Source organism: Protopterus annectens, chromosome 16.part0 (assembly GCF_019279795.1).
Source record: "Protopterus annectens isolate FY-2018-M chromosome 16.part0, PAN1.0, whole genome shotgun sequence".
Classification (NCBI taxonomy): domain Eukaryota; kingdom Metazoa; phylum Chordata; order Ceratodontiformes; family Protopteridae; genus Protopterus; species Protopterus annectens.
This window is the reverse complement of record NC_056750.1, coordinates 812,279,921-812,301,239: the sequence shown is the minus strand read 5'-3', so window position 1 is coordinate 812,301,239 and position 21,319 is coordinate 812,279,921. Positions and strand designations below refer to the sequence as shown.

Below are 21,319 nucleotides of genomic sequence, written 5' to 3'. Positions count from 1 at the left end.
AGCCTTGAGTAAAACCTTTTCCCATCTCTGAAAGTGGAACCAGTTCTATGGCATTCATAGCCAAAAGAGCTTCCACCTGGTTTAAGGCCTCCGTCCATAGATGCTTTGGAAGGTCTGGCCATCCGCTTGGCCTTGGGAAGGTATGAAAATGGAATTTGTAACCTCTTAAAATCACATCCAAAACCCACTTGTCTTGGGTTATTTGAGTCCAATTTTGATAAAAAAGAGAGTTTTCCTCCGAGAGGGGCTTCCAGGCAAGAAGTTCCTGTAGCCCAACAGAGGGAGTCATTGAGTTTGTTTCCTTTGAGTTTGTGACCTGTCCTCCCCTCCCCTATGGGGTGGAAGCAGTCCACTGTCTTGGTCTACAAGAGGCTTGAGTTTGAGGCCTTCCTCTGGAGCATCTATATCTACCCCTCTGAGGCCTGTCTGAAGAGGGAAAGGACCAATTTTTTGAAGGCCAATTCCTGCTAAATTTAGGTGGCTGTACTTGTAAGAAATCTTTAACTGTTCGCATGGATTTCGCCTTATCCTCCATCTTTTTAATCACCTCTTCAGCTTTTGATCCAAACAAAACATTACGCTGAACAGGAGCATCCAATAATTTAGCCTTTACTTGTTCAGGCAAATTTTGTTCCTTTAGCCATGCATGCCTTCTAATGACTGTGCCAGAGGCCGCAGCCCTACAAGAAGCCTCCAAGGCATCAAATCCACAGTGTAAACCATGCTTCCCAACTTGTTCAGTGGCATGCAATAAGTCATGCAATTCCTTATCTGCACAGGCAAAAATGGAAGTAAGCTTTTGTTTTAAAACAGACAAGAGAAATTGCTGGTATTTCAGCATATGAAACTGACAGTTTAAAGCCCTAATGGACAAAGTAGCAGAAGTGTACACCTTTTTGCCCCATCTTTCTAGGGATCGAGAATCCTTTTCAGTAGGAATGGGATTTTTGGCAGAAGCGGCCTTAACTCCCTTAGGACCCTGAGAAATGGTTTCAGGATCAGCAGAAGGGTTCTTGTATAAAAACTGGTGGGAATAAAGAACCCTGTAATATCTATCAGACTTAACAGGAGCAGGAGTAAAGGAGTCAGGGGTTAAGTTAACCTCCGAGAAGGCATCATCCACAATATCCAAAACATGAGGAATAGCCAGGGGTCTAATGTTGGGGAAGAAGAAAATCCCTCAGCCTTTTCTTTGATTCCGAATACTCCTGTCCTTCCCAGTGGAAATGTTCCCTCATTTCATGCAAAGTTTCCCCAAAAGAGAAATCCTCAGGGGGAGAAGCTGAAGGAATGGATTCCTCAGCATCAGAATCCTCAAGGAGGGAAAGAATATTCCTGGTCAGAAGAAGAAACTGAGGAAACAGAAGCCTGATCAGAGAAATCATAATAAACATCCTGCCTTGGCCTTTTATCTGGAGGGGGATGTGAACCCCTAATCATAGTAAGTAAATCCTCCGCCATCTTGAGTAACTGTTTCTGTGACTTGGGAGCCGGTTCACAAGAGGCCTGTGTTGCTGTCTGTTTTAGGAGTCGTCTTTGCCTTTATTAGAAGCTGAGTAGGCCTGAAAACCCCTTCGGAAGCCGGTACCTGCACAGCGGCCCCGGACCCATCCGAAGGAGCATTGTCCGAAGGTCCTGCAATAGAAATATTTAAAGGCCTGGTTGGCTCCTCATGAGTCAGTTTCAGCCATCGGTTCTGAAATGGCCGACGACAGGGGCTGCAAAAGCGCCTCACTGACGACGGCCGAACCTGAAGCTGGCTCCACTTGTGCGCTATCATCAGATTTGGACGTCGGAGGCCTGTCTTTATCCTTGCGACGTTTGTGAACTCAGCTAGCCGGAACCGTATCAGACGACATTTTGGAGTTAAAGCGCCTACCGAAGTAATGAAAAGCAAAATCATACCTTCGCTTAATTGTACGTTGATTGAATCTAGCACAAAACAGACAACTAGCTACGTCGTGGTCAGGGCCTAAGCAAGGAATACAGTAAGAATGAAAATCCTTATGAGGTATTTGCTTCCCACATGAAATACAATTATTAACTTTGTCTGACATCGGAGTGGAGCAAGAAAAAAGTTTCCCCAACGGGGTACTTCTTTGAGTGGAGAAGAAAATCTTCGGACTGAAGTTTGAGAAAAAAATAGTTAGGAGTCAGCCGACCGGCACTTGCGAACTGCTATCACTGCACGGCAAGAAAGACTGGAGAAGATGGAGTCGGCAGTCAGCTTTGTACTCCTGGCGCTCTGACGTCAGGGAGCATGGTTGAACAGCCGACGCCGGACCCAGACTTTGGGATTCTGGCAGACCAAGGGCTGCCTGCCGGCAGGGGATAACCCTACAGTCATGACTGCAACAGTGAAACACGAACATCACAAGCAAATTCAGTCCTAGGTCTCAGTGGTGGAAGGTTGGCTTCCCCTGATTAAAGTAATAAGGTCTTCAGCCATTCTTTTTTGTTTTTTAGGCATAGAGACCTGACCATGCAGTCTGGGGGTCGGTTTTCTAGGCATGGATCAAGTTTTAGGCCTTGAAGATGGCGTCTGTTTAATATGCAAATCAGTAGGCCTTAATACACCCTCAGAAGCCGGTGCCTGCACAGCGGCTCCGGACCCATCCAAGGTAGAGACATCCCGCAGGTTCCACAGTTGGAAGCATCTCGCGGCATACCAGACTCTGAATGAGTCTCAGTAGAGACCTGCAAATCTGAAGTAGCGGGTATCAGGGGCTGAGAAAGCACCAGAGTACTGGTGACCTGCTTAGGAGAAGTGTCATCGGCAGCTTTGGACCTAGGCGGCCTCTGTCTTTATCTTTGCGTTTTTTCGGAATGTCTGTAATCACGTGGCATACCGAAGACATATCTGGATAATTGAACAGAGTACCAAAATATTTAGAAGCATAAATATACAGACGGATAGTTTGTTTAAATAAGGCACAAAACCGACTGAGGTACGACGTGGTCAGATCCTAAGCAAGGAACATAGTACGAATGAAAATCTTTGAGGTATTTGCTTTCCACAAGAAATACAATTACTGACATCGGTTTAGAGCAAGAAAGTTTCCCCAACGGAGTACTTAGCTTAGTTGAAGACTTCTGTTCTGAAACTTGAAAATGAAAATTTCAGTTGTCTGCGGACCGGCACTTGCGAACTGCTTCTGGCACCAGACGGCAAGAAAGACTGATGTAATGGCATCGGCTGCATGCTTTATACCCCTGACTACCTGACATCATGGAAGATGAGACAGCAAACAACGCAGGACCCAAGACTTTGATAATCAGGCCGACTTGAGGGCAAGCAGATAACCCAAATGTGATGACTGCAACAGTGAAAGGGGATACAGGATTCAGACAGTGCAAATGTTGGCCTCTTCCACCTCCAGAAGAGGTCAGACAGCCTTTTCAGTCTTCTTCCTCTGACTGCCATGCCAGCCAGGGAGTTTCTTCAGGCCCTGAGACTCGTGGCCTCTTCTATTCCAATGCTCCCTCTTGCCAGACTGCATATGCAGAAGCTTTTCAATGACAAGTCAGTTTGGTTGCAGCATGGTCATCCTCTGGTTTTCAGTGACTTCTTCCCTGTCTAAAGAAGTAATATGAATGGTGGATTCAGTGACTTCTTCCCTGTCTAAAGTAGTAATATGAATGGTGGATTCAGTAGTTTCCTCTTAACATGGGCCTGCCCTTTCAGCTGCCATTCCCTTCTCAAGAACTGTTCACCAATGCCTCAGACAGAGCAGGGGGCTTCTTCTGGTCACCTGGGGGGGGGGGGGGTCAAAAGACTGACTTATTTCAACATCAAAGAGATGACTGCTCTGATTCTGGTCCTTCAAGCTTTTCATCCTATGTTCTTTCCATGCCCGTTGAAAGTGTACAAAGACAATACATTGATGTGGTAAGTCAACAAGGAGGAAGGCAAAAAAATCTTACCTCCTCTGCAGGACGGCTCTTCAGGCACAAGGTGGCTCTCTGTCAACTCTTCAGGCAGTATACATTCCTTCAGAGCTCAATCTAGTGGGAGACTCTGAGCACGTCCAAAATGCAGGCTCATGAATGGATGCTTCCTGTCTTCTGTTTCAGAGTGCCATGCCATCTGGTGTGGGGGAGAGAGACCCTTTCTTTTCCTGGGAAAAGGATGTTTAGTTATGCTTTCCCTCCTCTTCCTCTAATTCCAAGAGTCCTGGAAAAGATTCCCCAAAAGTTTTGCTAATGACTTCCTCTTGGACAAGACAGCACTGGTTCCCCACATCGCAAGTTACCTCAGTTGATCTCCTCACACAGGACAAGGGGTCTCTCATCCATCCTCATTTGTCCACTCTTCTAGTGACACTGTAGATGACAGAATTATGATCCCTTTCAGGCATCTCTTTTCTGATGACGTGCTCAGGGTTTAACAAGAGGCAATGAAACCCTCAACCAGAAAACCTTTTATGTCCAAATGGAAAATTTTCTGTCTGGTGCCAAGCTCATAACCAGGACCCTTTTTCAGTGGGTATCCCTCGTCCTCTCATTTGTGAGTTAATCCACTCTGGCCTGGCCTATTCTTCTGTGAAGACCCACTTAACAGACATTTCTGCTGATCTGTCCTTCAACCCTCCTTTGGTTTCTTGTTTTGAGGTCAATTTCTTAAAGGCGTCCTGCATATTAGGCATCCAAAGAAACAGATTCCTCTTTCCTGGGACCTTAATTTTATTTTGGAAACATGGACTCTGGCTCCTTTTAAGCCTGCAGATTCTGCTTCTTTGGAACATTACACCTGAAAGAATGTTTTGCTGCTGGCTCTTCTGCTTGGAGGGTTTCTGACCTTCAGGCCCTTATGGCCATTTTTCTTTTTGCATGGGGAGAGGGTGTCCCTTTCATACTAATCCTTTTATGCCCAAGGAAGTAAATGAGTTGCCCTTGAATCAGTCTGTACAACTCTTCCTTTTTCCCCTCTACTCAGTCTGTTAGTGAGAAGGTCCTGCATACGCTGGATTTGCACAGACAGCTCAGGTTCTATTTGGATAAAACTAAGGCCATATGCAAGTCTGATCAGTTTTTTCTTTCATCACAGGACATTGGGTTTGTCTGTTTCTAAGCAAACAATCTCCTCCTGGAGATGGGCCATTTCCTTTTGTAATACTTTTCATGGCAAATTGCTGTCTACTTCTGTTATACCTCATTCCACTACGGCTGTTGCCTCCTCTGGTGTCTTCTTCAATGGGTTGGACAAATTCCATCCTTCAACTTCAAGGTGCTGTTTGGTCTTCTGTGCATACTTTTACTAAGTGTTACAAGTTGGACATGGTTTCTAGGGCCACAGCAGGTTTTGCTTAAATCATTTTATATGGGTTTGAGGGCTTTTCTCAGCCTTCCACCACCCATTCTGTTTCTGGAGTTTTTTTACTCTGTTTAGGATACTACAACAGTAAAATTTTGCCCCCTCCCTCCAAACCCCTTGTTTGTTCAGGTTTGTTTTAGATTCCCTTCTAGCTAAAGGCTTCACCTTTTTCTTCTGCATTTTTGCATTCACAATGTGCATAGACTCCTTTGTCCTATGGAGACTATTCTCTTCTGGGGCAACTGAGTAGCTGTCTGTACATCCCTTTTATGCCTTATGTTCTGTACAGGGAGCATAAGTGTGATGTACAGCTCATACAAGATAAGGCTTTTGTATACTGGCCCAGTGTCAGGCTGTCTTGGGCAGGAGATCCCTTCTGTTTAGAATACTAAAACAGTAAAGAGAAATACATCAATTGTTATGGTAAGGTTTAACTGTACTTTCCACCAACTGTAACAGAGGTTCAGATAGGTTATGTTCGCAGACAGCGCAGACAGTTGACACAGGAACTAAGTCTTGATCATTCATGTCTCGGTCAATTGTACAGGAAATGACAAACAGCCGTCTACTATATGGTGGAGAAAGTAGCACTGAAAAAAGGACTTCAACTGTATTGCAAATTGTTAAATTATATACAAGGTTTTTTTTTTGTTTTTTTTAAACAAATTAGCTTTTTTGTAGACTAGAAAATAAAAAGGCTAGAACATAGAAAAGTACTCTAAGTGTACCTCAATTTCCTTACCTGCATACTGTTTCTCAGGTTTGAGAACAGGGTTGGGTCTGCCCCACTGCGTTCGCCCTGCAGGCCCACTCCGCTCCCCTACCCTAACCCCAATTCCCACACACCCCCAGTGGTCCTACACACATACTTCCCCAAATCACCCCCCCCCCTTTTTTTTCTCATCCTATCACAAACCTCCTCATCACCAGGCCACTCCTCTCTTTCTATCCTAATTGGTACTAATAAACTTTTTGCACTACTCGCTCACCTTTCCCAACCATTCATTGCACTAACTACATCCTAAATCTACCTCCTAGACAACCGCCACTAATTTCTTACTTGCAATATTTAAACCCTGCTCAATCTCTTGAAACACTCTCCTACTTTCTACTTCACCTACTCACACAAATTACTCTCAACTCTTATCTACTAAATACTATGGCTCCTACACACAAAACTATTTGTACAAACATACTACTCTTAACTACCACTATAGCCTCTCTTACCATACCTTACTCACTCACCTTCTTTGAAAATCTTTCTCTACCTGAACAAAACCATAACTTCCAACAAACGTTACCATCTTCTATCCACTCCCTTAACCACAGTAACATAACCTGTACCTCAAACTATATATTTCCAAAATATCACAGAGCAACCCATGTTACTTACTTCACTACCAAAAAGAATTTTAACAATTTCTACAAGATCCTTATATTTCTACAATATCCCCAGCAACACCCCCTGCTAGACTGTGATATTCATCCAAACCCTGGCCCCAATACTGACTACACCAATAACCTTGACAATTTATTACCTATCATTTCTACATTAACTAAATCATTTCTACATTAACTAAACCACCTGCCTCCTGACAGCTCACCTTAACATTACAAGTATTTACAATAAAATTTCCCACCTGTATGCACTCCTTGATGTGCACTCATTTGATATTTTATATCTTAGAGACTTGGCTAAAACCATCTACTCTAGACCAGGAAATTATCCCTCCTGGCTATAATATCCTTAGATGTGACCGTAAAACCAAAAAAGGTGGAGGTATAGCCACTCTCTATAAATCTAATCTCCACATTTCCCCCTTTAATGTACTTCCATCATTAGACGCCAAATCCGAAATCCTGACCACCAAACTCCAAATCAACAACTCCAAATCTATCTAATCTGCATGCATCTCCCCCAGGAAACAATACCAATACTCTTGAAAACTTACTTAGTTACCTCTCTACCCAACTACCCCAGGAGACCATTGTACTGGGCGACTTTATCGCCTGGTCCACCTGCAATTCCCCTAACCCAACTAACCACATAAATCTCTTTGGATTCTCACAATTAATAACCACTCCTACTAGAATCCACAAACCTAGCAGCAAGTGAACGACTCTTGACTGGATCCTTATTAATAGCCACCCTGAAACTTATACTCCATGAACCCTTGCCAATGACATCAGAGACCATATGCTTACCTACATTATTAGACAAAAAGTCCATATCCCAACTACTCAATCTCAAAACCTCCCGCTCAAGAAGATCTTTATTCCAAACAGCTTCCTAAACGAACTGTAAGCATGTGACTGATCACCACTGACCCATCTTGACCTTGATGAGGCTGTGACCTACTTTAACACTAACTTTCTTCATATCCTAGATCATGCACCTTATCGCTCTACTAGAATAAGAACCAAATCTACCCCATGGCTCACAAAACGAGCCAGGCAAAAGATGCTCCTCAGAAATAAAATCTGGGCTAAATGGAGATCTACCAAATGTCCATCAGATCACCTCCACTATAAACAGTTAAGAAATGCCACCAAGGAGGACATTTAGACACAAAAGACTTCTACCTTCACCTCCAAGAAACCAGTCAACAAACTCCACAAAAAGTTTGGTCAGGGATAAACAAACTTCTTCAGCCAGATCACTCTACTACTCCTGCCCCAACAAGTTTCAACCATAACTCCAACCAGATCCCTGATGCCCTTAACTACTTTACAAAAGCCATTCAAACCATAGCCAATTACTGCTTCCCCACTAAATACCTCCAAGACTTCATCTCCTACCTTTCAAATACAACCTGTACCAAAATCTCATCTGTAAGCTACTTCAAAAAACAAAACCTTGCACCCCCTTCTGCTGACCATCTCCCATCTCTATCCTTATTAACAGAAGGATCACAGAAGGCAAAGTCCCTACCATATGGAAAGTATCCCACATCATCCCACTACATAAAGGTGGATCTTCTATTGAGCTTTCTAACTTTTGACCTATTGCCCTACTCTCCCCATTAGCCAAGATAATGGAAAAGTGTATTCGCAAACTACTTAACTACCTACTACAAAATAACCTACTAGCAAACTGCCAATATGGCTTCAGACCATTCCATAGCACGACTGCCCTCTTAACCTTCACAGACTCTATAAATAAAAATCGTAACAACTTTTTCCTCTGTACTATTTATTGACCTGTCAAAAGCCTTTGATATGCTTCACCATAACTTACTTCTACACAAATTAAAGGCCCATTCTCATGATCCACAAGCATTACAATGGTTTAGATCTTATCTGGAAAATAGACAGCAAGCAGTACTTTGGAATAACAATCTGTCTTTATTACTTCCAGTAAATATTGGAGTACCCCAAGGCTCTATCTTGGGTCCCCTTTTTTCCTTAATTATTAACAATCTACACATGAATATACCTCAAGCCACCTGCATTCAATATGCAGATGACTCCACCTTAATCTGTACAGCTAAGAATATAGCCTCTCTCCAGTCCCTCACCCAAACTGTTTTTCATAAATGTTGAAAACTGGTTTATGCAACACTGCCTCCTCCTAAATCCCAAAAAAAAAAACTACTTCTTTTTGCTCCAACTCATAAATCAACTAATCCATTCTTCTCTGTAACCTCTAACAATGCTACCAACATAACCCCAGATACTACAACCCACCTACTAGGTGTAACAATTGATAATGGTCTCAACTACAATGCCCATATCAACTCTACCATAAAGTCTGTTAACAAAAAACTTGGTACCCTCTATAGAATAAAAACCTTCCTTACCCCTTCTGCCAGGAAAACTATTGCCCAGACCCACCTCATTTCTACACTTCTATGCCTCTGCTATATATACTAACCTATCCAAACACAACCTCTCCAAACTTTCCACCTGTTAAAATAACATAGCTAGATTCATTACATGCTCCCCCTTTAAAACTCACCACTGCCTCAACCACAGACAATTTGAATGTCTAAAACTGCAGAAAGTACAGTTTTGTACCTACCATAAATGTAGATGTCCGATATGTATGCATCTGCAGTCATAACAAATGGGTTGTCCTGCCTCAGGCAGCCCTTCGGTCGGCCGGATTCCAAAGTCTGGGTCTGGCCTCGGCTGATGTCGCACTTCACCCGACGTCATAGCTGCTGGGGTATAAAGGCATCAGCCGACGCCATTTTCCTCAGTGTTTCTTGCCCCAGATGCCAGGTGCCCTCTAGGAAGGCTAAATTTGGATAAATGCAGATAATTCCAAACAGTAGAAAGCAAAATATATATACATATATACATACAAACAAATACACCATAATAGATTCCCCCAGCTAGCTAAGAGGGGCAAGTACCTTAGGAATACCACAGAGGGGAAGGAGGGTGGGTAATCCTGACTGCAGATGCATACCTATCGGACATCTACATTTATGGTAGGTACAAAACTGTACTATGTCCTTCAAGGATGCATCTAGTGTCATAACAAATGGGTAGAATACCATAGCCAAACTGGGGGAGGAGGCACTAAGATAATGATGGTGTAGATAATAGATCCAAACTGGAGTCACCACATGGAAGAGCCAAATAGATGAAAAAACGTCTTTTATTGTTCCATAAAAACACAAGCGCTTTCACGTAGGTAAACTACGCTTCTTCAGGTGTAAATAACATGAACTAAACAAACTGCTTTTATACATAGCCTTTCGGCGCGAAAATCAAGGTACAAAGCATCAATTAACCAATAATTTAGTTAGCTCTTGTTATACTTAAATCAGCGATGACCAATATTCAAACATAAAAAATAAAAAATATGACTGAACATCTTATAAAAACAGACATATAAAAAATTCCATTATTTACAGTGCTGTAAGCAATTAATACTCTACTAAATTGCTTTAAAGACACTGCAGCGCTTGACCGCTATGAGCCTGGTTTGCGTAAAAAATATGACTGCTGCTAACTCACAGTGCATCAAATTTCCTATTAGGTTCTGCTGAATCCTTCTTTACTGTGTCAACCTAGTTGTTATTCATTCATGTGTTTAAAGCAACAATAATACTAAACATTTCATATAATATTAAATATCATCCAACACAAAATTAACTAAAGTGTAATACATACTCAAATGTTGCCACTTTAAAACTTGTATATTCTCTGGCTCGATAATTAGCTTATGTTCCACATCTAGTGGGCTTTGTTAAGCATAAGAAGCACTATTTCAAGCTCCATAGAAACAATAAACTAAAGACATAAACTTGTCATCACAATTCATAAGCTTAACAATACCAAAACTGTCCCTCCACATCTCCTCTCCTCTAAATCAGAGAATGCCAGTACGTACAACAAGAAATGAAGAATCAAAAAGCCTTTTCATCAAGAACACGGACCAAACATGTATTATACTTCTCTAAGCCTTAAAGAAGTAATCGGTGTGTTACTAACTATGCAGCTAGCTCATATTAAGACAAATGCATAAAAGCCAGATGGACGTTCCGTTCTTAAAATACTTCATGCATAGTATAATATGATATGTCAGATTGCTCTTCTAGTATGCTTAATAAAGTGTTGAACTAAATTACTTGCAATGACACATTGCAGAACTTTAAAATGCAATTGGCAGCTAAAGGGCTGTGATATTTCTTCAAGCCTTAAGGAAATAATCAGTGTGTTCCTAACTGTGCAACTAGCTCACTTTAAAACAAATGCACAAAAGCCAGATGGAAGTTCCGGTCTTAAAATACTTTATATATAGTGTAATAAAATATATCGAATTACTCATCTAATGTGCTTAAAAAGATATTGAACTAAATTGTTTGCAATAACACATTGCAAAACTTTAAAATGTAATCAGCAGCTAGGGGGCTACGATAAACGTGAAAAAATGCAATATATAAAAGACCCATATGTACAACAAGCAATGTAAGAAAAAAGCAAATGCCAAATTCCAATAAATTTCCGTGTAATCAAACATCCTTATCTTTTCTATTGTGAGTCTTGGGATATTTAAAGTTCCCCATAGGCAGTCCTTCAAATAAAAGCCATTATTATGTATGGGCTATATAAAAAGGCATGGAAGGAACAATGAATAAGCATTAACCATGTAGCTGTTTAAGTGTTCGCTAGGGATTTCAGAATGGTAAATTCCGAATCTGCTGTATGAAGCAGCTTATTCAATAAATTGCATTTGTTTACTCGATTATTCCACTCTACAATAAGGTGAACCTGATTGGTTAGCGACATCCCAACACAACCCAAAAAACATGTGTATTGCTACAAATATAGCTAGAACAAGATGTTGTTATAATACATAAACCATAAGTTTTCTCCTAGATCAAAAATAGACTTCAGAATTCCCATGTTCCAAAAATTCAGTGTAATTCATAGAATGCAGTAAATTACTTACTTAAAAAGAAAACATGTTTTTATAACTATCTGTAAAATTATAATATTTTTCTATGACAACTGGATCAACTAATAATTTATCAAATTTGCATATAAATACTATATAGTTAAATATTTATAACCATTTAATCAAAAAAATATATACAAGGTTAAATACAAACAAAATAATGTACTAAGGACTAGTATTGACAATTATAGCCCTAAAATATAAAATAATGTACTAAATGCGTATATGTGTGAATAATTAATACTATAAAGTCCTCATTTATAAATATAATCTAATATGACAATTAATAAGTCCAAGAACAACTAAAATTGGGAAAAACTTCATCCTTATTAATATTTCTTCCTGTTGTTCAAAACTGGCTTAACAGATACAGATTGGTTAATCCCAGGAAATATGTGTGCTTTTAGAGTTAAAATCCATTTAAACTCCCTGATGGCTAACTGGTTATTGTTATCTCCTTCTCTGGGATTCAAAGGTAACTTCTCTAACACTTTAAAGCCAAAACTATGGGTATTATGTTCTATAATGTGTTTGGCTAAAGCATTAGTATCTTTCTCTTTTCTGATGTCGTAACAATGGTTGTAAACCCTATCGCGAAGCCGTCTTTTAGTTAATCCGACGTAAAACGCGTCACAATAGTTACACGTAGCCAAACATATCAAATTACTGCTATTACAATCGCTGAAAAATCTGGGTATGAAGGTAAATATACCTTCTGGATGTACAAAACTAATGTGTTTGGATATGTATGGACACATAGAACAGCCACCACAAGGAAAAGTACCAAACTTATCATAATGTACTTTACTATATAGGGAAGTACGTTCTAAACAGAGAATTTCTTTCAGACTCTGAGAGGTTCTATAACTGAACCTAGGGAATTCACCCACTATGGTTTTAGTAAAGGGATCTGTAACCAAAACATTCCAATTCCTGATAATAATCTTATTTAAGTTAAAACTGTCACTGGTGAACTTGGTGACATAACTCAATTTATCAGTGAAACTCTCTTTAGATGTAAAATGTTTCTTATAACCAGTAGTATTCCTGATTACAGCAGTATCACCAGGGTTGGATAACTTATTGGAAACTTCTTGTTTACAGTCTGTGAACATCCTAGAAGGATATCCTCTTTCTCTAAACAAAACCTCTAATGTACTAAGTTCCCTGTCCAAGGTGTCACTATTTACATATTTTGAAAATTCTATGTAGTTGACTAGATATTATCCCTTTAAAGGTATGTCTTGGGTGCATGCTGCTAAAATGTAGCAGCGTATTTCTCCATGTTGATTTCCTATATAAAGATGTGACAATCCTTTCATCTCTGAATTGTAGTTGTAAATCAAGAAAATGTATCTGGTTATAAGATGTCTCCACAGTAAACCTCAAAAAAGAGGAGGTGGTTTCTAGATCATTAACAAATTTGATACATTCCGTCTCAGTGCCCTCCCACACAAAAAGGACATCATCCACAAATCTCTTATAGATCCTGATCTTTTTAAAATCTGGATGTTTAAATAGATGTTCCTGTTCCCAGTTATATACCACAAGATTGGCATAACTATTCGCACAGGGGGTGCCCATGGCAACCCCCCATTTTTGCAAGTAGAGTTGGTCCTGATATAGGAAAACATTGTTGTTAAGTATTAGATCTAGAAGATAATTAATAAGAATTTTCCTGTTGTTGCTGTAATCAGACAAAGTAACTAATACCTCATCTATCGCTTGAAGCCCCTGGTCATTGGGGATACAAGTAAAAAGATTTTTAACATCCATTGTCACTAGTAACAATGGTATCTCCTTACTACTGAGCTCAAGATCTTTTATGGAATCTATTAGTTGGTATGAATCATTGAGAATATGTGGAATACGGTCCACTAATGGTCTAAGGATACTCTCTACAAAAGAGGAGATGGTACATGTTACCCAATTGTCACTAGAGACTATAGGTCTCATTGGTATAGGTGTAAGGCCCTTGTGTATCTTAGGTAGGCCTTTAATCAGGGGGGTGGTGGGAAATTCTATGAAAAAATATTCATACAGTTCACAGCTGATCTGTCCCCCTAACAAAAGATCATAAAGATCAGCATGTACAGTTTTAATAATCTTCTGATATATTATAGTACTAATCTTCTCATATGCAGTATCTTCTGATAAAAGATTAGTCATAGTGAGACCATAGTCTGAGGAATTCATTATGACTACAGCTCCTCCCTTATCTGCTGGTTTAACAATAATGTTAGTGTTTCTCTTTAATGTTAGTAAAGAATCTTGTTCTGCTTTGGTCATGTTAAAAAAAGCAGCATCTCTTCTTATGATGAACAAACCAATCATAAAAATCAGTTTCACACGTGTAGTTAAGATCCCTTGTAAAACAGCAGTTGCAAAACCTGCTCGGGATCTGGAGTATAAAGGAAGATTATAATGCTTGGCAAATGTATGCACGGAGCTCCAAGTAGCAGCTTCTAAAATGTCTTTGGTAGCCACTCCTCGTAGGAAAGCTGTAGTGGTGGCTGTAGCTCTTGTGGAGTGAGGCCTGATATTTTCAGGAGTTATCTTTCCATGAAAAGAGTAGCAGAATCTAATGCAATTTCCTATCCATTTTGAGATTGTCTGTTTTGAAATTGCTTTTCCTTGCACTCCTGTTGCATATGCTACCAGAATCTGGTCAGTTTTTCTGCTGGCCTTGGTTCTGTACAGATAGTAGCGCAGTTGTCTGTGTACATCCAAGGTGTGTAGTAGTACCCCCCCCTGTTCTGTGGGTTGGGGAAGAATGTAGGTAAATGTACGGCTTGGTTCAAGGATACCCTGGATACCACCTTTGGCATAAAAGTAGGATTGGTTCTCAGAGACACTCTATCCTGATGGAAGATAAGGAAAGGCTGCACTGCCATTAATGCCTGTAACTCAGATACCCTTCTTGCTGAAGTAATTGCTAGCAGGAAGGCAGTTTTCCAAGATAAGAACTGTAAGTCTGCTGTTGCTGCTGGTTCAAAAGGGGGAAGTGTTAATTTTTCTAGCACAAAATTGAGATCCCATGCAGGCAAAGGTGGTTTCCTTGGAGGCTTTACATTTTTGATCCCTCTCAAAAATTGTCTGAGGAGAGGATGAGAGAAGACAGGAGGATCCATGTTGTACTCTGCTGAAATTGCTGATGCATGTATCTTAATGGAAGAATAGGACAGGCCATTGTGGAACAGTTCTGCTAAGTATTCCAGGATGTGTGCTAGGTTTGCTAGTGTGACATTTTCTCCCTTTTCTGCACTCCAAATGAGGAATCTTTTCCATTTGGCTGAATATGTTTTCCTTGTGGAGGGTCTGCGAGCCTCCAGGATAATGTCCTTAACCCTCTGAGATAAATCAAGTTGGTTTTGTTTTATGCAATTTTCCAAGCAGTTAGCTGCAGTGTTTTTAAGTTTGCATTCTGAGTCTTGTAATTGTTCTGCGTTAGAAGTAAAGGACATAGAGGTAGATGCCATGAATGCGTCCGAGACATGCTTCTCAGTAGCGGGTACCAATGTTGCCTTGGCCAGTCTGGAGCTATCAGAATTACCTTTGGCTGTTCCTCTCTGATCTTCAGTAGAACTTTGTACATCAAAGGAAGAGGTGGAAAGGCATATACTGTCAGGTCCTTCCAGCTGAAAGAAAGTGAGTCCACCCTCCAGGCAAGTGGGTGGTATACTCTTGAGCAGAATTTCTTCAGTTTGTGGTTGAGTGGGGAGGCGAACAGGTCTATTTCTGGCATTCCCCATTTCTTTTCTTATGGTTTTGAAGATGTCTGGATGCAGCATCCATTCGTGAGCATCCGTGGTAGTCCTGCTTAAGCTGTCTGCTAGTGAATTCTCTTTTCCTGGTACAAATCTGGCCTGCAGTTGGATGTTGAGATTCAGGGCCAAGTTTCCACAGGTCCATTGCCGTCCGGCATAGAGGGTATGAATGTGTGCCTCCCTGTTTGTTGATGTACCACATGACTGTGGTATTGTCCGTCCTTATCAGCAGGTGTCCTTGCTGGATGAATGGTCTGAATGACTCGATTGCATATTTCACTGCCAGCATCTCCTTTAGATTTATGTGTAGATTCAGCTGGTCTTGTGACCATAGGCCTTGGATACACTTGTCTTCCATGTGTGCCCCCCAGCCTAGGTCTGAGGCGTCCGTGGTGATGGTCTGCCTTGGATGTGGTTTGTGGAAAGGCAATCCTCTGTTTATCTGACAGGCCTGAGCCCACCACAGGAATTCTTTTTTCAGACATGGAATGATTGGTATCTGGGCTTCTAGACTGTGTCTGTGTTGAGACCATACATTCCTTAGGTACCATTGTAACTTTCTCATATGCAGCCTGGCATGTGGGATCAATATTATGCAGGATGCCATGTAACCCAGGGCCTGCAGGACTTTCCTTGCAGTAAGCTGAGTTTGTCTTGTTAATGCCATGAAATAGACTGGTAGTTGCTATTGTTTTTCCTCTGTGAGAAAAGCCATCTGAGTTAGTGTCCAGTTCTGCACCCAAAAATGTTATCCTTTGGGATGGCACTAGTCTTGATTTTTGAATGTTGACTGTGTATCCCAAGGCTTGCAGCAGTTGTATGACATTGGCCAAATCCTTTATTAATTTTGTCTTGTTGTCCGCTTGTATTAGGCAGTCGTCCAGGTATGGGTAGATTTGAATTCCCTGAAGCCTGCAATGAGCAATTACTGATGCCAGGCATTTCGTGAATACTCTGGGCGCAGTAGATAAGCCAAAGGGCAATGCTGAGAACTGATAATGCTCTGATCCTGCAAGAAATCTGAGGTGTCTTCTGCAATCTGGTCGTATAGGGACGTGCAGGTATGCCTCCTTGAGATCTAGAGTCACCAGCCAAGACTCCTTGCCAAACACGTGAAGAAGTTGCTGTAGGGTCAGCATTTTGAATTTTGGAACAATGAGGCATGTGTTCAGTGCGGACAAATCGAGAATAGGCCTCCATTGATTTTCTTTTCTTGGTACAAGGAATAGTCTGGAGTAAAATCCTTGGCCTTGTTCCATAGATGGTACCTTTTCTATTGCTCTCATCCTTAGTAAACTGATGATTTGTTTTAGAGCCTCTGATTTCTGGCTTGGTGGAAGGTTTGGCATTCCTCTCTTTTTTGGTAGAGTGTGGAAGTGAAACCTGTAGCCCTTGTCTATTGTTTGTAAAGTCCATTTGTCTCCTGTAATACAATGCCAATTTCTTGAGAATAAGGCTAGCTTTCTGCCCAAGGGTGCTTCCAGTTGTTCCCTGATAGGCGGAATCAGAGCCAAGTCATTGTGTCTGTCCTGTAGAAGTGGTTGCAGTCGCAGCTGTGGCGGCACTTCTTTGGTTGGCAGGTTGCCACTGACTACCCCTGTAGGCACCCCTAGATTGACCTCTGCCTCTTGGGCGTCTATTTCTGCCTCTCTGTGCTCTGGAGGTGTCTGGAAAGGACCAATTCTTTGAAGGCCAATTTCTGCTAAACCTCGGAGGTTGGACCTGCAAAAAATCCTCGACTGTTTGGACAGACTTTGCTTTTTCTTCCACTTTCTTTAGAACCTCCTGTGCAGGGGAGCCAAACAAACTTTGTTTCTCCATAGGGGCATCCAGGAGTTTAGACTTATCTAAACTCAGACTAGACACATATTTAGGTTGTGTCTATTTACATGACTTTTGTGAGGTGTTATTAGGATCATGCAGTTTATAATAGAGGTTAGGCAGTTTTGATATATGTTGTGATTGTATAAGTATTTTATAGATCTTATACTTTTAGATGTAACTATCTATATACATGTTTTTTATGTACTGTTATGTATTTATATTTTTCTAAAGTTATGAGTAATAGTATTTCATTATTATTCTTGTTCTTATGTATCAGGATGTCTTTGTGTCTAGGATATAGATGCAAACCATAAACCTTTTATTTATTTTTTTGTCTACATAGGTAGGCTTTTTAATATATTAGAGCATACCTATTGTTTGTTTATCATATATATATATATATATAGGTTATAGATTTACCTATATATTGCATCCTAATAATCACAATAATAGTTATTTTTAAGGCTATAATTTTAGTTTTATTATTAAATAAATGAAAGAATATGTATTTATTAGTAATATTTAGTTTTTATTTACAAACATTATTTGCCATGATTATAAGAACGATAGATTTTGTCAGTTAGGTCATAGATAGGTTTAGATTCTAGTTATGTATACTACTAAGGTTCAGTTACTTGAACATAAGCACATTCTTGAAACTGTACTCTGTATTTAGGCTTTGAGTATAAGTTTCTGTTTTACATCTCGGGAGACTTCTTGTATAAGAATATACACCGGAATTTTGCTCGCAGCATATGCGTATATGATCGCTTAAGTACAACGATCGTATTAATTGCAGGAAAGCATGCTTTGAGTGTTTACTACTTAAGGTAGCCTTCTAGAATGATTTGATACAGGGATATTAGGTTGCTATACCACTATGGTGTCCAGAATATACATATCATGATAATATATGATTGTATTTGAATTGTGATAATAGTTCTTCAGTTTTTATCAGAGCTGATTAGTAACTGTTTTTGTTTTTTTACCTATGTAACTGACTGATCAAAAGGGCAATTAGTGTATTTAATGTTTTAATTGTTCTTAATTGAAGCTTAATTGTATGATGATCCCGCCAAAAAAATGTGTATTTAAATGCAAGTTTGTCAGTGTAAGTTTATCTGAAGAAGTGTAGCCAGTACTACGCGAAAGCGCTCATCTCTACCTGCAATAAATTGAATTTGATTTTATATTGTGCCTATTCCTTGGAACTTTGCCTATTAGAAGACGGACTACATCGTGGTTTTACCTTTCACTGTTGTTGTTACTTAGTTTAGACTTAACATGGTCTGGTAAGGATTGTTCTTTTAACCGGGCATGCCTTCGAATCACTGCTCCAGTCATAGCTGATCTAAATGAAGCCTCCAGTGCATCATAGCCATATTTTAAGAAATGATTACTGACCTGCTGAGAATTGTGTACCAAATCCTGAAGGGACTTACGGTCTAAAGGTTCAGGAGAGGCCAGCTTTTTATTCAGCTGATCTAACAAAAATTCCTGGTACTGTATCATGTGAAATTGACAGTTTAAAGCCCTGGCAGAAAGAGTAGCAGATGTATAAACCTTTTTACCCCATCTCTCTAATGCTCTAGATTCTCTTTCAGATGGTAGTGGGTTTTTGGCAGAGGCAGCTGCAACACCTTTAGGGCCCTGAGAAATGGTTTCTGGGTCTGCAGCATAAGCCTTATACAAGTGGTAGTGAGAATCCAGGACCCTGTAGTATCTGTCAGGCTTTGCAGGGGCCGGGGGAAGAGAATCAGGGGCAGTACTGGCATCATTGTATGCAACAACAACTGATAGTACAGGTGGAATGGCTAAAGGCCTATGCTGTGGTAAGTGTAAAAAGTCCTTAGCCTTTTCCTAGAATCAGAAAAATCCTGACCCTGCCATTGGAAGTGTTCCCTCAGAGTGTAGGGTTTCCCCAAAAGAAAATTCTTCTGGAGGTGAGGCAGAAGGAATGGAGTCTTCTGCATCAGAATCCTCATAAGGGGAGTACGGGCCTTCCTGATAGTCCGATACATCTGAACCATCCGAGGAGTAGTCAGAGGACAGAGGTTCAGGGGGTTCAGTCCTAGGCCTCTTTTCAGGAGGGGGTTGTGAAGCCCTGTCTGGGTGAGGATGGGTTCCCCTGATCAGAGAAATAAGGTCCTCAGCAAGGCTGAGAATCTGGGAACTTGAGGTAGGCCTGTGAGAGGGAGCTTTTGAAGGTAAGGCCTTGGAAAGTTTGGCTGCTTTAGCCCTGGAAAAGGCCTTGATAGACATAGAAGCAGGGGGTCTAGCTGCCCCACGTGCAGGAGTAGAGATGTCCAATGGAATAGTGTCAGACAACTCTTGTGTGCCTGCTACTTCAGCAGGAATTTCTGTAGCCGACTCAGCCATGGCCTGTGTGGCCTCGGTTATCGGAGGCATGCTTTCAGCCGAAGGGAGAACCGAGGTCTCAGTTTCAGCCGAAACAGAGACACTCGCGGTAGGCCTAACCGTGGTTTCAGCCAAAACCGCGGGCCGAGAGTGTCGGTCCTTTTCTTTGCGTTTTTTAGCTAAATGCTTAGTCGGAGTCTCCGACGGCATTTTATATGCAAAAGTGGAGCCAAAAAACTCTTCTGCAAACTCCGACCGACGTCTAAGAGTCCGTCGGTTGAAGGAAGCACAGGCTAAACAAGCTGATACGTCATGGTCTGGGCCTAAGCAAGGAAGGCAGTAAGAGTGGAAATCCTTATGAGGTATTTGTTTCCCACAAGTTAAACAATTATTTACTTTGTCTGACATCGGCTGAGGCAAGAAAGAGTCCCCAACGGGGTACTTAGCTTTAGAAGTCTTGCACGCTGAAATCTCTGGATCTGACAGACCGGCACTTGCGAACAGCTTCTGCTTGAACGCGGCAAGAAAGACTGAGGAAAATGGCGTCGGCTGATGCCTTTATACCCCAGCAGCTATGACGTCGGGTGAAGTGCGACATCAGCCGAGGCCAGACCCAGACTTTGGAATCCGGCCGACCGAAGGGCTGCCTGAGGCAGGACAACCCATTTGTTATGACTGCAGATGCATCCTTGAAGGACATCCATATACTCTGTCAACAATTACTCATCACTCAGAAGATCCTTTACCACCCCAACACCCCTATCCTCATTAATCTGATTACACCATATAAAAATCTAGCTACCACACGCTCTGATAATAAGCTCCTAGTTTCCTTAATTAAATCTAACAAAAAAACTGGTGACTCACTTTTTTCGAATACAGCAGGTAAAAACTGGAATCAGCTTCCTTCTGAATTATCAACCCTTGCTTCTACTTCTCCATTTAAAAAACATCTTAAAGAACATCTTAAAACTCATTGGCTTTGTCCATGTGCTAACCCAGGCTAATACCTTCTTCCCCTTCCTGCTCTTACCCCTTTCCCTACTCCACTAACCTATGCCTCCAAATCTAGTTACTACTCTTCTTCATAGTTACAGGATAAAACACAAGGGCTTTTCTCTCTTAATTGGGTTTTACTCATACCTACTATTGTATTTAGTATAATTTTTTAGCATAATTTTTTTAGTATGATTATTATAGTTCTAAGTTTATTATTATAATTTTTCTTTTGACAAATGCTGCCTCTGTATTGTGATTTTACATGTCTTTTTATATATTAACTGTCACTGTTCATGCTTGGAGCTTTTCTCCCCGGGCCTCTACTGAAAATGGACATATATCCAGCTAAACTAGCCCAGTCAACAAATGTAAAATAAAAATAAAATAAAAGAAAATACACAGCTATATACATTTTTTTCACCTTAAGGCTGCATAGAAATATATTTTTTCATACGTCATGATTTTTCTAACAGTTTTGAATTATAAACGTGATCTCTAAAGGTGCAGGATGAGGAAAGGAAATGAAAGACTAGAATGTGAAGATTTATGGGGCAGATAAAGAAGGAACAGAAGTGTTCCTTCCTTCTGAAAGCTGGAAAACTAAACTGCAATGACAGGATAGACTAGAATGAACTTGGCCTGATG

The 21,319-nt window shown here is 40.7% G+C and overlaps 1 protein-coding gene across 1 annotated transcript in view; it reads right to left on the bottom strand.

Annotated features, from left to right (window-relative positions):
- Nucleotides 1-21,319, bottom strand: part of ALAD (aminolevulinate dehydratase) — an 870,814-nt gene that overhangs the window by 601,428 nt on the left and 248,067 nt on the right. Inside the window, 1 exon segment of the mRNA XM_044058183.1 lies at nt 13,440-14,037. Coding sequence (XP_043914118.1) covers nt 13,440-14,037 — 598 coding nt within the window.